At 36.4% G+C, this 16,744-nt stretch overlaps 2 protein-coding genes and 1 non-coding gene across 3 annotated transcripts in view; 2 read left to right on the top strand and 1 right to left on the bottom strand.

Moving 5' to 3' along the window:
• Positions 1-9,259: 9,259 nt before the first annotated feature.
• LOC147861206 (germin-like protein 8-2) overlaps positions 9,260-16,744 on the bottom strand; it is a 39,199-nt gene continuing 31,714 nt past the window's right edge. The window contains exon 2 of the mRNA XM_087323883.1: positions 9,260-9,315. Coding sequence (XP_087180009.1) covers positions 9,304-9,315 — 12 coding nt within the window. The 3' untranslated portion in view covers positions 9,260-9,303. The remainder of the gene's footprint in view (positions 9,316-16,744) is intronic.
• On the top strand, positions 13,666-15,154 carry LOC147861211 (uncharacterized). The gene has a single exon (XM_087323853.1). The coding sequence runs from the start codon at positions 13,758-13,760 to the stop codon at positions 15,102-15,104; it is 1,347 nt and encodes a 448-aa protein (XP_087179979.1). The 5' UTR covers positions 13,666-13,757; the 3' UTR covers positions 15,105-15,154.
• Positions 15,737-15,857, top strand: LOC147861210 (U5 spliceosomal RNA). The gene has a single exon (XR_015530175.1). It is a non-coding gene; the product is annotated as a U5 spliceosomal RNA (small nuclear RNA).

Here is a 16,744-nt window from a genome sequence, read left to right as displayed (position 1 = left end):
ATTCCTTTTAACACTAATGATATACAACTTAATAGAGAAGAGGATTACAATATTGTAATTGATTGTGATATTGACAATTCTATGACGGAGAAGCCCTTGAAGGGAGGGAAGGATCATGAGAATATGATAGCTTTTGAGCCTTCCTCATTACAAGGCGAGTCTCACATGGAGTTAGCTATGGTAGAAAAGAATGAAGAGAGCACAACTGTGATATCTCTAGAGGATGGTCATATGGTTGGGTTGCAATATTCTAGAAGGTTAACTCGGGCTAAAACAAAAGCCTAAGTTAGCCATGGTAAGAATGCACGAGGATTCATGCTTGAAAAATCGGTTGTGCAGTCATATATTGTGGTTATGAATGGAGGTATGATGGCGAAGGGAAAGAGAACACTCTCTTCGTCAACAAAGAAGGATACATACGTAGAAATTGTGGCTAGGAAATCTCGGAAAGGATTCAATATTGTCGGGCAAATCACTAAGCCTAAGAAAGCAATGGTGGAGGAGAAAAGGTTGAAAGGTAAACAACTTTTGTTAGCCTATGGATAGTTTTCGTATTGTCTCATGGAATGTTCAAGGGTTGGGTGGTGCACAAGCACAAAATTTAAGGCTAGACTCACGAACAATTTGCATAAAAGTTTTATGAAATCTGTAGATATGGGTTTTTTACAAGAAAATCATTTGAGTCCATCAAGGGTAGATTCGTATGGATCCTTATTCAGTGGTTCTTGGGCCCATTTTTGGAGTCCCACAATTGATGAATCCTACAATAAAGCTAGTGTTTGTATAGCAATAACCCAAAAATGGTCCTCTCATGTGATTGACTATATGATTTTAGTGGAAGAAGAGTGCAAGTTATTATTGTAGAAATCCAAAATCTACCATTGGGTTTCATAAATGTATATGCTCATAATGTGTCTTCAGATAGGAGAAGGTTATGGTCTTATCTATGTGATACTTTTCCAAATGTGGATCATTACTGTATGGTAAGAGATTTTAATATGCTTGAGGATACGTGGATAGAAGTGGAAGTAGCCAAGCTATTTTATATGGTTCGGAATTAAGCTTTTGGGAGAGGTTGCGCTTTAAGTATGAATTTTAAGATACTTGGTACTCTTCTTCCTTTAGCAAACATGTTGAATCCTTCCAATTCTCTAGATCAGATAAATGGTTGTTGGGTACTAATCTAGCTCGATTAGACATATTCTACGCTAATGACTTCTTACTAACGTTAGGGGGTTCATTATGTTAGGATCGTGACTGGCCACAACCGGTTACTCGTATGTATATTCGGGTGTAGAAAACGAGAAATGACAGTGCACAGACAGAAAGAAGAGAAAGTAAGGGAAAAACACAAGTATAGAGACACAAAATATTTTAACGTGGAAAACACGAAAGGGAAAAAAAACCACGGGGGTCCACGAACCCCAAGAAACAAATCACTATATGTAGAGGGAGGAATACAATGAGACTTAGAGGCAACAACCTCGAGCTCATCTTCGTTGAATGACGACTGTAGAGTTACTCACACTAACTCTCACTCACTCTCTATCACTCTCAGTTACTAAGTCAACTACCCACTATGTAACTATACAAGTTACAACTATAATGATTATCACACTAATGATTCAACGATTGTCACATAAAGTTTGCCCTAGTTGTATTTATACATACTTATACAACTTTCTGGCTATTTACAGATATAGCCCACATGGGGCACTTTTAGACTATTTACAAACACTTTATCTCCCTCAATCATGCAAGCTTTTCTCATGCTTGGACCTTCATCACCCGATGTTTTGTACACAATGCGTGTTCCGAAACATTTATCCTCCCTCGAAGTGGCGTTCACCGTCCTCGAGTCATCGGCCTCCTCCTTGGTTGTCGTTTCTTCGTAAGACAAGAAGGTGACTTGTTTCGCACCTTCTCTCTCGGTACCGTCATACCGAACCTGAGCCTTTGTATCGGCCACTTCATTAACCCACATTTGTTGGGAGTTCTCTTCTTCCTCGATCACCATTCGCCTCGGTTTTGTCTCCCTTTTAAGCTTTATTTCTTTTGTTGGTGGCACATTGCTACATCTCGCCCCTCTTCGATCGTCCCTCATGGGCCGTCTTGTTGTCGTCGATATTCTCGCTCGCCCCTTATCGTGTAGTCGGCATACACTTTCCACTTTGCTCCAATCCTCGATGAGGCCATTTGCACCATCATCTTCTTCGAGTTTGAGGCCGATCGACATCCTTTCCATTCGATCGATTGACTTCATGAACATAAGGACCTTATTGACCCCCACTAATCTTTGTTCCCGCTCCGAGAGTTGAGAAAAATGATGCTCGAAGTCTACGAATGCTTGTGTCGCGCCTTGGTGGGTCTTCGGTGATGTCACCCATTGGTCGAAGTTGCGTCGATCTCGTCCCTTCAGTCTCTCATAGCCATATTCCTCCAATAGAGCCTTCTCAAAAGTCGCCCACGAATCATGAGTTTCTAGAAGCTCTTTTACATCTTTGAAGATCAGTTGAGACACCACCCGACAAAAGTACTCTAGCCTCATAGCTTTGTCCACACCTCTTGAATCCATCTCCGCATTCTAGACTTTTAGGAAACTTTAGACTTCGGCACCGTTGAAATAGCTCACTTGCTCGACTAACCTCTCGACGGCTTGTTGGGCTTCATTTCGTCTTTTCCCTTCTCTTAGAAACTCCATCCTCCTTTTTGACATTGCCTCCATGAGATATTCGCCATCCATCTTCGTCCTCCCCTGCTGCTCTTCACGTCGGGTTCACCAAATGATGTCGCGAAGATTCGCGCGTGTGTGTGCTACTCGAGCGACCACCGGGGTCTTGGACTGGGGAGGATGTTCGCAGAATTATCGAAGAGATGACGATCAATGTAAGATTAGATGAAATTGGTTTACTTGAGAAGAAGAAAGATTGTACACTTGAGAAGTAGAAAAATATGAAGAAGATAAAGACAAATATAATTATATTGATGATAATGGTGTTGGTGATATCACATATTGAGCCCCCCTTACACAAGCCCAAATAGAGGCTTTTATAGGTCTTTCCATGCTTGTGACATGCACAAAACCATGGGCTAAAACCATGGTTTTGTGCACACGGTTTTGCTTATGTCATGCACAAACCATGGGTTTAGAACCATGGTTTTGTGCACATGGTTTTCTATGGTTGTTTCATCTATAATTCGTATATAAAAAGGAAATACATAGAATCTATACTATATGATAGTTGTCCTAATGGTAAGGCAATCTTAGAGGTGCAAGGTTCAAACCTTGCTTGCACCCCTCTATATGAACTCAAGTGCCACTAGGCCTTAGGCTTATTTGCTAAGTGTATGTGCAATGTTGCACATCCTTGGTTTATTCGTCTCACTCGGTTTCACACTGTAGCCGAAAATCGTCACGACAGCGGATGCAATTGCCAATGTTAGTAGTTGGTTTTGTAGTAATGCAAAGGAGGACTGATGTCAATTAAAAACTAAGATATTGAGTACTAAGCAAGTGGTTGTTTCTTTGCAACATTTTCAACAATGTATGCCATGGCCGACATAGGTGATGTCTAAATTGAATAATAGAATGGATAAGCTCTCTAAATTACAAGATGCTTGGGCTCAGTGCACTTATAATTCATTTGCTGCAAAGTGGGCACAAGTGGGGGATAAAGTCTCTACTGCTTTTTTCAAAATTGTAACTAAAACAAAATCTTGCAATGGTATGAAATAACTTCAGAGGGATAATGGATCCATCACGGAGGATGTTGGGGAAATGAGGGATATTGCTATGCAGTTTTATAGCAATCTATTGTCGCTCTATGTTTTATACTTGATTAATTGGAGAGCCGTCGATGTGTGTGGCAGACCATGCACGCACGAGTTTCACTACATATGACAACTGTTTTGGTCAAGCCAGTTTTGATTTTTGAAGTAAGGGTTGCGTTGGATGCAATTGGCTCTCATGTATGCCCTAGTATTGATGGGCTTTCGATAGTTTTGTTTTAGAATCATTGGGAATTGATTGGGAACGACATTATTGTTGCATTCCAAGAGGTGTTTGACACTGGAATTATGCCAAGTAAATGGACAGAAGGTATGTTATATCTTATTCCTAAGTTGGAAGGGGTAGTGGCTGATATTAGGAAGTGGCGACCTATTACTATATTGAATACTATTTACAAAATATATGCTAAGTTGTTGGCTATGAGACTGCTGCATTTTTTAACAGACATAATTCATAACACCCAAACAAGGTTCTTACAAGATAGGAGTATATTGGATAACATTTTCTTATTTTGGGAAGCGTTTGCAATTTCACAAATGAATTATAAGTGCACTAAGCCCAACCATCTTGTAATTTAGAGAGCGTTTGAAAATGCTTGGTCTTTTTTGAGGGGCACCATGGAAAAGCTAGGTTTTCCTAATCAATGGTTAACTGTTGTCTCCGCTCTTTACAACTCAGTGCTGTAGAGTATTAGTAGTTGGAGAGCTAGGCCAAGCATTTTCAATTTTGAGGTCAGTGAGACAGGGATGACCGTTACCTCCTTTTTTATATTTGATGATTGGAGAAACTTTTATTAGTTTTCTTATAAGTAATGTCATGAATATAAAAGGATTGCGATGGCCTTGGTTAGAGGAGCAAATTGTGGATTGTCAATTTGTTGATGATACAACCCTATATTTGCAAGGTTCTCACGATAATTTGTGTACATTATAATGGGCTATTGATAGATTTTGTTAATAATGTTTCTAGAACTATTATTGATTGGAATAAGTCGATGGGGTTCTGGGTAAGTACCACAGTAAACCCCTTGTGGTGTCCACTAGAAAGGTTTCAATGGATTCTACATGGTAAACTTGTAAGATACTTGGGATGTCAGGTAGGTATTAACCTTTCACCGGAAGATCATGTAGTTCCTTTGTTGCTTGCTATAAGGAAGAAATTGCTATATTGCAATGTTTCTAAATTGTCATTGGCTTGGCAAGTAGGGTTGTTGTTGCCAATCAAGTATTGTTGGCTTCCATGTGGTACATGAGAATCATGCTCTTCTTGAGTCTTCGAATAAACTAGTAGATCATTCAAATAGATGATCAAACATATATCCAAGAGATCTTGAAATATATCATTTGCCATGTGTTGGAAGATTGCTGGCACATTGGTGAGATCGAATGGCATAACCGTATACTCGAAGTGCCCGTATCGGGGGCGAAAAGTGGTCTTCCATTCATCTTCCGGTTGGATCCTTATGAGGTTATATGCACCTCGTAAGTCGATCTTTGTGAAGAACTTTGCACCATTAATCCATTCTAAAAGACTCGAGATAAGGGGAAGTGCATACCTATTCCTGATGGTGACCTTATTCAAGCCACAATAATCCACGAAGAGATGAAGTGATCCATCCTTTTTCTTGACAAAGAAAATGGGTGCGTTGGCTGGAGATTTCGAATGTAGAATTAACCCGTTTGCCAAATTCTCCTCTATGTAGGCTCGAAGGACTTCTAGATCAGTTGGTGACAAGTCGTAGATCGGTCCCCATGGTGGCTCTTTTCTTGGTTGTAAATCAATGGGACAATCATACGGTCGATGGTGAGGAAGAGTATTGGCTTGTACCTTATCAAACACGTCGGCATAAGGACGATACTTCTTCGGAAGTTGAACTATGGATTCCTCTTTAGTGGTGCAGCAAGGTTTCACTGATACTGCGAATACAAACATTGATTCCCTGCGTCCTTCCTCATGTAGTTGATGTCGCGAAATGGTTGAAACCTTATGAGTAGATTCTCGAGGTTGTCGATGCCGAATTTCTTTTATTCTCCAATCTATGTCTAGATTGTGTAACTCGAACCATGGTAACCCGAAAACAATGGGATGTTCTGGACTACTAATTATATTGAATGATACTAGACATGCCAAATTATCTAGGACACACTAATTGGCTCTGACTCTTCTACGATATTTTCGGAAGCAATGGGGCGACCATCAATGAATACTATAGAGGCTAGGCAAGGGAGTTTTCTTAAGGATATCTGGTGAGCTTGGGCAAAATTCTTATCCATGAAGCAAGAATTAGCTCCGGAATCTAGGAGTGCTAAGACATGTATTGGAGGAGTACTTTTAGTACTAATTGTTACTTGAGCTAGGAAGACATTGCTAACTTGCTTAGAGGGAATGAAACCACTAATGGGTTGCACAGATCGAGGGCAGTTCAACCAAATGGCTCCTATTTTGGTTGGACTTAGTTGTTTAACTCTTCTTCTAGTTGACTAAGGACTTCAAATTTGTTTGATAGGCTTGGGCTATTAGAACTATCAGACGCTTCTAATGAAATAGACTCGGGTTTAATACTATTAGTACTAACGGCTATTTGATTTACCTGTCTTCTTGGCCTATGAGGGCAGTTCGCTGCAATATGCCCCGGTCCACCACAATAAAGACATAGTTGATTTGCTCGGCGTCGCTGCTTTTCGTCTTCCGATAATGGTCCTCAACGACGTGTGGTGTCAATTTCCATCGGAGTTGGAGTATTTACTGGAGACGCATTATATGACTTTCTTGAAAAGGTTTTGCTACCACTGAGGCGTAGGTGGTCTTTGATCTTGTCCTTGGCATCTAGAATTGACGTTCCGAATGTCGTTCGAAAAGGCGGTTATCGCATCGTACCACTCAACTGATTGCTTCTGTGAGGGACTTTGGTTCTTCGGGGAAAGTCAAGAGTAAATCCTTGACATCATTACGTACGCTAAAACAAAATTGCTCCATCAATGCTTGGTCATCCTAGGGAATATCGGTGGCAAGAAGACGGAAATCCGCAACATAAGTTGAGGCCGGCCGATCACCTTGACTCAGTCTTCGGATTTTGTTGATTGCCATCTTAATGTTATCGGTATCTCTAAAACATGCTTTAAACTCGCTCATAAACTCTTCAAAATTATTTAACGACGGAGAGACTTTTTCTAACAAAGGGGCGAACCATGCCAGAGTTGTGCCACTACGTAGCGTGCCTACTAGTCCCACTCGTAATGCATCAGTGGGATATCGAGAAGGATGCATTTGAATTACCAAATGTACATGATTAAGAAATCCTCTAAACTGTGATCGTGTAGTCGTGCCTTTCGGCGCCAGATCGTTGCTTGAGTCGGGTGGGAACCACTGGGGTTTTGGACTAGGAGGAGGAAGAATTTGAGACAAGTATAGTTATGAATAGAATTTAAGAAAGAGATATAAAAACCTCATGAATCCCATGAGTATAATGTATTTTATTAGATTAATCGTGGTAATAAATTGAAAGAGTTTAGAATAGATTAGAGTAGATTGAGAAAAGAGATTAAACCTTGTGAATCCCACAAGTATTATATTAATCAATATTTATGTAAGAATATGAATTTAGATTGAAAGAGAAGGATATAGAAATCTCGTGAATCCCACGAGTATAGTTTATTTCGTGAATCCCACGAATATATTTTATTAATTGGTGTCTTTTAGAAATATATCCAATTTCCAAATATTTCACACCCCTTATTACATTGTACTCCCCATCCTTATATAGTGATGAGAGAGTCTTGGCAATCCATGCTTTTTTCTCTAATTATGCCCTCCATGCTTTTTCTATCAATAGACTATATGCTTTCTCTAACATGATTTTTCTAAAGTCATGTGTTTTTTTTATCGACTATAGTGTTCATGCACACTAGATATGCATCTGTAGCTTTTTCTTTTATCATGCGTTTTCTTCTAACTAAAGTTTATCCTAATGCGCACTTACCTTTCTAGGTGGGACGTCTAATTTTTTAACATTGATGATATGTTAGTGTAATGGTATGCTTAGGAGTACTCTTGCCATGTGCCTCTTTTTATAGTATGCTTAGGAGTACTCTTGACATTTCTAGAATGTCCCAGAGAAATCTAGAATCTACATGGATTCCCTAAGTGAAATAATATTTTTTGTATTTAAGGGTAGGGCTTTAACCTATGTGATAGAAGGTCATGGGTTCAAATCCTTTTGAAGTCATACCATGCTATATCATGACAATGATATTGATTCTAACAAGTCTACTTCTGGGATTTGATGACATTTGCAAGAGGAGTTGTATCATAGCAATCTAAACTACAAAAGTGTGTTACGTTGTCGAACACAGAGGGTTGAGTATATTGGAGCCATTGAAGCATGCAAGGAGTTGTTGTGGACGATGAATTTTCTTGAAGAGCTTGGTTTAAACAAAGAAAGGTATGTACTTTATTGTGACACTTAAAGTGTCATTTACCTTGTCAAGAATGCCGCCTATCATGCTCGAACCAAACATATTCAAAGGAGATAGGATTCGCGAAGTGGTAGAAGAAAAATTAGTTGAACTTGAGAAAGTGCACATTGATCAAAATGGATCGGATCTCTCTATCATCATAGATTCTGCTCAAATTAGAACTCACAAATTCATATATTTTTCCACTATATGTGATGATTTGTTGATTCAAAGACTTAGCTCGAAGATTGTAAAGCCTCTAGTTTTAAACTAAAGAAGAAAACTTGTACCTATTGCATTATTGTTGATTAATAGAGTTTTGGTGCCATTGTGAATTGTCCCATAGTTTTTCCCCACATTGGGGTTTTCCACGTAAATCTCACGTCTCCTTAATCATTTGTTTGTTAGTGTTGGGGCGTGGAATTTCTTGTTGAATTGTTGTCCATATTAGTTTGGTTTGATTATTATCTTATATTTTACAACAGAAGTGGGAAATGATTTGTTAGCTTCAGTGTGGAATTGTGGTATTGTTGTGTGTTTACCCAACAGGTTTTATTTAAGTGTTTGCCAAAACATGTCATGTGTGTCTATTTTTAGTTTTCCCGTGGTTTTCATCTTCTTCCCTGTAGGAAAAAAGCAGAAAACAACAATTCGACTGCTTCTCCATGCTCCTCCAACAGTTTGTTGTTAACTTGATGGTTCAGTGATTCCACCGCGATGGCGAAGAATTTTTTGGATCTTGACACTGACGATCATTTTGTAAGACTAGTATGCCCTAAATGCAATCGGTTTTTCATTGTATTTTCATTCCCATATGTATGTAACCAACAAAAGTCAAGTGAAAAAGAAACTATTTTATTTTATTTCGTTTCGTTGTGTGTGATTGTCAATTAGTTTTTGACGACCTTTGTCCCAAGAAGAAGTACAACGAAGATGTTCATTGATAAACGACAATTACAATGGTGGACGATCGCTGATCAAGAATGCACGAGTCAATTATTCAGTGGATGGATGATGCGTAGATGATGCTCATACTATATGACACTGAGCCACCGTAGCTCAAGCTATAGGCTGGTCTGCACGCTGGCGGTGAGGGCATCCACTTCAGACTGCTCAATGCCGAACGTGTTCTGAAGCTCGTGGCTCGGCGGCAAAGAGCGTGGCCGCAAGCTCTCTCTCTCTCTCTAAATTTTTCTTTGCGATTGGTTTGTCTGCAACATCGATTGGCAGCCATGGAGTTCTGGGGTATATCTGTCTCATTCCTTTCTCTCTCTCTCTCTCTAACCATCCTCAACAATTGTATCAGAGAGAGATTCATTCAAAGCAGTGAGAAGAAATAAGAAGCTTCCATGGAAGGAAGAGGAAAAAATAAAGTACTAACAAGAAAGAGAAAGTTTCTATGAGATAATGAAATCTTTCAAGGCATACACAGGCACACACTTGTGTATGGTCTGTATAAATATTTGAATATAAACAATATATATATATATATATATAAGAATGAATGGAATATTTCAAGTCACATACAGACACACAGGTATGTATCTATATATTAAACATCCACAACTTATAAGTATGTTTTGATACTAGAGATTAATAGAAAAGAATACATCAGGACACGAAACAACTAGTACATTGATGCATCTAGAACGTTGATGTTTTTTGGTCTCCACTATATTTTCATGTTGTGAAACATACATAATCTATTTGTCATTCTTGAAACTCGTCCATGTTGCTGTATCAGTAGTTTATACAAGCTCATGTGAATAGGAGCTACGGTCCTACCTTGTTGAGATAGATAGATTATATTACGGTTTGTAGATTATGGTTGTTCAGGGAGGAGATGGCTAACGCTGGGTTCTTCTCGTCGGGGTTGATCGGGAAGTGTGGGAGGCCACGGGGGAACACGAAGAGATCGCCCGCATACAGTGTGGCCTGGAAGAGGGTGTTGTTGGTGGAGATGAAGCCGACAGTGAGCGTGCCCTGAGCTAGCAACAACACTTCGGTGGCACGCTTGGAGTTTCTCCCATGCAGGGCAAAAATTTGACGGGTGTAATGCCCGTCAAAGGCCATTTTGCCCGTCAAAAACATACATCTAATAAAAATGTCCGTCAAATGACATATAAAGTATAAAATTTTCCTTTTCATATGAAAGGCCACTAAAAATTATCCATGTCAAATGACATGCTAAAATTCTAATTTCCATGTCATATAATATATATATATATATATATATATATATTATATGTAATAACTAATAAGTTATAAGTTATAACTATGTGTGTAGTATGTAGTTACAACTTACTAAGTTACTAGTATAAAGTGTGTAATATACTAGGTCCTAGAATTAAGAGTCTAGTCTAATATATATTAATATGACAATATTATAACTTCTAAGTTTATATATATGTATTTAGTTACTAGTATATATATATATATATATATATATATCTTATATGTTTTTTAAAAACACACTTAAAATAAAAAATATAAATTGTAAGTTGTAAATTGTAATGATGAATCATGATTTATGATATAAATTCTCAAATCGATTTAAAATTTTAACAATAACATTAGTCATTTATTAAATACTCTAATATACTTTTTTTTTCGAAAAAAAAATACTTTAAATTCTAATATGCTAGAGTGTAGAGTCTAGACTCTAGGTTTAATTTAAGTTTTAATTTAAAACTAAAAATTTTACTAACCATCTTTTTATACTTATAAGTTATTACATTTTACTATTATCTATGCTTTATTAAAAAATTAAGGTTAATAATAACTTATTAGTACAGAACAAAGGTGAGTACTTCTATTAGGGTAGCAAGCTATTCTTCCACAGTCCACTTAAAAATTATTGATTTTATATGTAGTTTTTCTGCAGCAACAATAGAAGAAGACACCCTTCAAGGCTAGGCTTAAGCTTCAACATTTTAAATAGGTAAGTTACCATCTATTACATTATGTAATATTATACAATATAGTTTTTGTATTACTTAAGCAATAACTTGCCTGATTGTATTATATTGAAATGAAATACTTTTAATACACAAGTTTTAAGTTAAAATTAAAACTTTTAATAGTTACCATCCTTTTTATAGTTATTAAGTTATTACTAATAACTATCATCTATGCTTTATGAAGAAATTAAGGTTAGTAATAACTTATTAGTATAGAAAATAAGTGAGTAAGTACTTCTATTAGGGTAGCAAGCTATTGTTTCACTTAAAAATTATTGATTTCATATGTATTTCTACAGCAACAATAGAAGAAGACATCCTTCAAGGCTAGGCTCAAGCTTCAACATTTCAAATAGGCAAGTTACCATCTATTACATTATGTAATATTATACAATATAGTTTTTGTATTATTTAAACAATAACTTGGCTGTTTGTATTATATTGAAATGAAATAGTTTTAATACACAAGTTTTAAGTTAAAATTAAAACTTTTAACAGTTACCATTCTTTTTATAGTTATTAAGTTATTACTAATAACTATCATCTATGCTTTATGAAGAAATTAAGGTTAGTAATAACTTATTAGTATAGAAAATAAGTGAGTAAGTACTTCTATTAGGGTAGTAAGCTATTGTTCCACTTAAAAATTATTGATTTTATATGTAGTTGTTCTGCAGCAACAATAGAAGAAGACATCCTTCAAGGCTAGGCTCAAGCTTCAACATTTTAAATAGGTAAGTTACCATCTATCACATTATTTAATTTTATACAATATAGTTTTTGTATTACTTAATAACTTGGTTGTTTGTATTATATTGAAATGAAATACTTTTAGTACAAAAGTTTTAAGTTAAAACTAAAACTTTTACTAGCCATCCTTTTTATAATTATTAAGTTATTACTAATAAGTTATAACTATCATCTATGCTTTATTAAAAAACTAAGGTTAGAACTTAGTAATAACTTATTGATATAGAAAATAGGTGAGTAAGTACTTCTATTAGGGTAGCAAGTTATTGTTTCACTTGAAAATGATTGATTTTACATATAGTTGTTCAGCAACAACAATAAAAGAATACATGATACATCCATCCAACTTTAACATTTTAAATATGTAAGTTACCATCTATCACATTATGTAATATAATACAATATAGGTTTTGTATTATCTAAGCAATAACTTAACTGTTTATATTATATTGAAATGAAATACTTTTAGTACATAGGTTTTAAGTTAAAACTAAAACTTTTACTTACCATTGTTTCTATTATTGTTAAGTCATTACTATCATCTATGCTTTATTAAAAAATTAAGGTTAGTAATAACTTATTAGCATAGAAAATATGTGAGTGTTTTTTGGAAAGAAAAAAAAAAGGTGAGTGAGTACTACTAGGGTAACAAGTTATTGTTCCACAATCCACTTAAAAATGATTGATTTTATATGTAGTTATTCTGCAGCAACAATAGACGAAGACATCCTTCAAGGCTAGGCTCAAGCTTCAACATTTTAAATATGTAAGTTACCATCTATCACATTATGTAATATTATACAATATAGTTTTTGTATTACCTAAACAATAACTTGATTGTTTGTATTATATTGAAATGAAATACTTTTAGTAAATTTTTAGATGTCTATTATTTGAATATTTTTAAGGGGGAAAACAAAGGACAAAGCACAACAACAGTCTATAAAGAGCATGTTTAGCAAGGGGCCACATATTAATGATGCTCCCAATAATGAGGAAGAGGCTATTACAAACACAAATGAGCTTAGATCCTCTTCCAATAAACAAAAAAGAAAGTGGCGAAACCAGTGGACTTTGCTCCACCCATGGGCATATGTGACAAAGTCCTTACTAGGTGAAGATAAAATAAAATGCATTTGGTGCGAAGATGCTAGAAAAAACAATGTTTTTACGGATGGTGGATCCCAAAGCCTACAATTGTCTTCACTAAATGAACATTCAAAATCATCCGACCACATAATAGCAAGTGCTATGCATTATGCAAAGATACAAAATAGAAATGCAAATGTGAAAGGCCCAATGGATGAAAAAATTTCAGAAATGATGCATTCAGAATATCAGAGGATAGTTTTATGTATGAAGTTGGTCCATTTTTATGCTTGCAATGATATTCCGTTAGAGAAATATGCAAAACAAGTTCAATTACAAAGAGAACTTGGTACTCCAAATGCCCCTGCCTCAAATGAATATGGTGCTTATGCTAATGCTATTTCTGCAAGGGAATTCTTAATGGCCATTAAGAACCACACAAGGAATCACTTGTATGATGAAATTCGTGGAAGTCCATTTTTCTCTATCTTGATTGATGAAAGCACAGATCGCACATTGGAAAAGCACTTGATTATCTATGTCTTGTACTTAAGTGAAGGTGGCAAAGGAGAGCCACATTGTAAATTTGTGCGACTTCTTTCGGTGGAAAATGCGAGAGCGGAAGCTATCTACAATTCTATCAATGCTTTCATATTAGAGAGCAATTTAAATTTAAAAAAACTTGTGGCTTTTGCAAGTGATGGGGCATCATCTATGGTAGGGAAGAAGAATGGTGCAATTTCTAAGTTTCAAGCCACAATGCCTAATATTTTGGGAGTGCATTGCATTGCACATCGTGAAGCACTTGCCATAAAAGATGCATATATAATGTCTCATGCACATGTTTTTAGCTTCCTTGATTCATTTGCAAATAAAGTATACTCTTGGTTGGGAAAGTCGACCAATAGACACAATGAGCTAAAAGAAATAATGAAACAACATAGTAAGGGTGATTTGAAAGTGCTTCAAATTCACTTCATAAGATGGTTATCTCGAGGCCAAGTAATGGAGAGGCTAGTTACACTTATGCCCGCCATTTTAGAACAATGGCAAAAACATGAGAAAAAATGGTACGAGTATGCCACTATATTTCAAGTGCAATTTATGTTACATCTATTGGCAGATATTCTTGTGGAATTGAATAAATTAAATGAGGTGTTCCAAAGGGAATTAATGGATGTAACTATGCTTGGTGTTCACTTGGATATCATCCATGAGAAACTTCGAAGACGTTATTTATCTTGTGAGACATTTGGTACCGGGTCTATGTTGCTTACAAACTTTCTATCTAATGTGAAAGGTGGCATGCTCATATATATTGGATGTGATAATGTTACTCATTCACATCCATTAAAGTTTATACCAATTCCAAACCCAAAGAAGGTAGCAAAACGATCAAGAGGACAAATAAGTGGTTCTGATAGTGAGAATGAAAATAGTGATTTTAACTTGAATATGTTTCATGGTAATGTGGAAAATGGTGGTTTGGATGAATGCATTAGCATTGGAAAAACCTTTGTCCAACATGTTATTGATGCCTTAAACAATCGTTTCCCAGATGTCATATTTTTCAATGCTGTCAAGTTGTTTAATCCATCTTTATATCCCATTGAGGAAAATGAAAGAGAGAAAAAGACGAATGAATGGTTGCACAAACTTATTGGGAAGTTTAATATTGACAACCAAATTGTTGACATGAAAAGATGCTTAAATGAACGAGAAGATTTTGTTGATATGCTTGTAAGAATTGCGAAAGGAAGAGGAATGCACGATGCATGGGATATTTGTCGCAAAGCACAATCTTGGTGGCAATTATTTCCGGGTATGATGCAATTGTGGCAAATATGTATGACTATTCCTATTAGTACCGCGGCATGTGAACGAGGCTTTTCACGTCAAAATATCATAAAAAATGATATTAGAAATGGTTTATCTTTGGAAACGTTAGATGCTTTGATGTTTATATCCTTAAATGCTCAAGACATATCAAACATTTGTTGGAGGGATATATTTAACCTTTGGTTTGAAGAGAAAGAGAGAAGGATGGTACCATTGAAATAGACACATAACGCACAATGCTTAGTATGATGAGCTACGGTATGATAAGCATTTTTGTACGGTATGATAAGCATTTTTGTACCTTTTTGGGCTTTAAGGAATATATGATGATTAAGTATTCAATTTATATGTTTTTTTATGCTTATTGTATCCACTTTGCAAGAATAGATTATGATTATTGATAAATATCTTGCTTGTGCTTTGGCTTTAAAACATAAACATGATATTTATTTTACGTATTTCATTATCTTTGTGAGGTAGTTATGTTCATTTGTGTACTTTCTATAGCAATAAAATATATAACAATGTAACATTACATAGAGCTTTTCATGTCTAAAATCTGTATGTCAAATGACATGTTAAGTTTTTGCAATCTTCTGTCATATGACATACATCTTTAAAAAATGCCCGTCAAAAAACTTTAAGACTAACCCGTCAATTTTAGGCCCTGCTCCCATGTCACACTATAGAAATCCCTTTGGGGGTTAGCCCGAAATGTACTTCTACGAAACAATGAATAAGAATAAGGTGTGTGGGTGAAGAAGAGGACTCGTATTTCACTCATCCCACATACAAAGGCAAGGTAACTCTAGGACTATAAATTGAAGGCACCAACAATTACTAGTGCTAGTGGGATAGCGTGGGTTGAGCACAGAGCGAACTATTCTTTCGCCTTTTACTAAAGAATACCGTGTGCTCCTCCTACCTCAAACGCTCTAACCCTAATTTTTGGGAGGGAGGCTCTAAACAGAGCTTCCCACTGTAAAGATGTTGAAGGAAACGTTAAAAAGCATATTGAAGTACTCTCTGTTGATGGTCTTGAAGCAGTATGTAATTAAGGAAAGCATATAAAGCAATGCATATTGAAATAGTGGTTTTAAAACGGTCTGGTATTATGGAGAGCTTAAAGGAATGCATTTTGCAATAATGGCTGTGCATTCCAATCTCAATTATACACCTTGCTGCAACATTCACATACCATATTTTGGATTAAACATGCAGGTCAGTAGTAGTCAGTGGATAATGTCATGCATTAAACAAGTAATTTTGTATGTGCTCCTGGTGGGTCTCGCTGAAGTTGATGATGAAGTTGGTCTGAGTACTTGCAGCACAATGATGATGGCTCAGACGTAGTAGAAATAGAATGGTGAGGATGTGTCTAAGTTAAGTTAATGTTTGGGTTAATTGTAAAGTGGCCTTTTGGGTTTGACACTTTCCAATTTATCACTTTGTTAAGTTCATATCCATAGAAGACCACTTTGTCATGTTCAACCAAGGGCAAAGGAGATCGTAGTGGAAATAGTGATTCTCCCCTTTCCAAGCCTCATTGGTAGCTTTGGGGCATGATAGTCTCGATGGATTTGGAAGGCTTTGTGAGTCTTAAGATGTTGGGATTACCTTGAAATTGTTTTTTTATCGAGTCAAACCTTCATCACCCATTAATGATTGTATAGATGAATGTGTTCGCAGTGCGTGTATGTGGTGCACATATTAATGATTGTATTTGTGTTTGTCTTTGTGATTTTGGCCTACACTAACGTCGAAGAATACTTCGTCCGGAAGCTGGGGGGGCGGCCGGGGGGGGGGGGGGGGGAAAGAGAGATGTGGCTGAAGGGTGTGTCTTTGACTTTGTAACCAAAGTT

This window comes from Azolla caroliniana, unplaced genomic scaffold (assembly GCF_043228905.1).
Source record: "Azolla caroliniana isolate FFs.n. ecotype wild unplaced genomic scaffold, voAzoCaro1.0.p SCAF_8, whole genome shotgun sequence".
NCBI classification, from domain to species: domain Eukaryota; kingdom Viridiplantae; phylum Streptophyta; class Polypodiopsida; order Salviniales; family Salviniaceae; genus Azolla; species Azolla caroliniana.
This window is presented reverse-complemented; position numbering and strand designations above follow the sequence as displayed.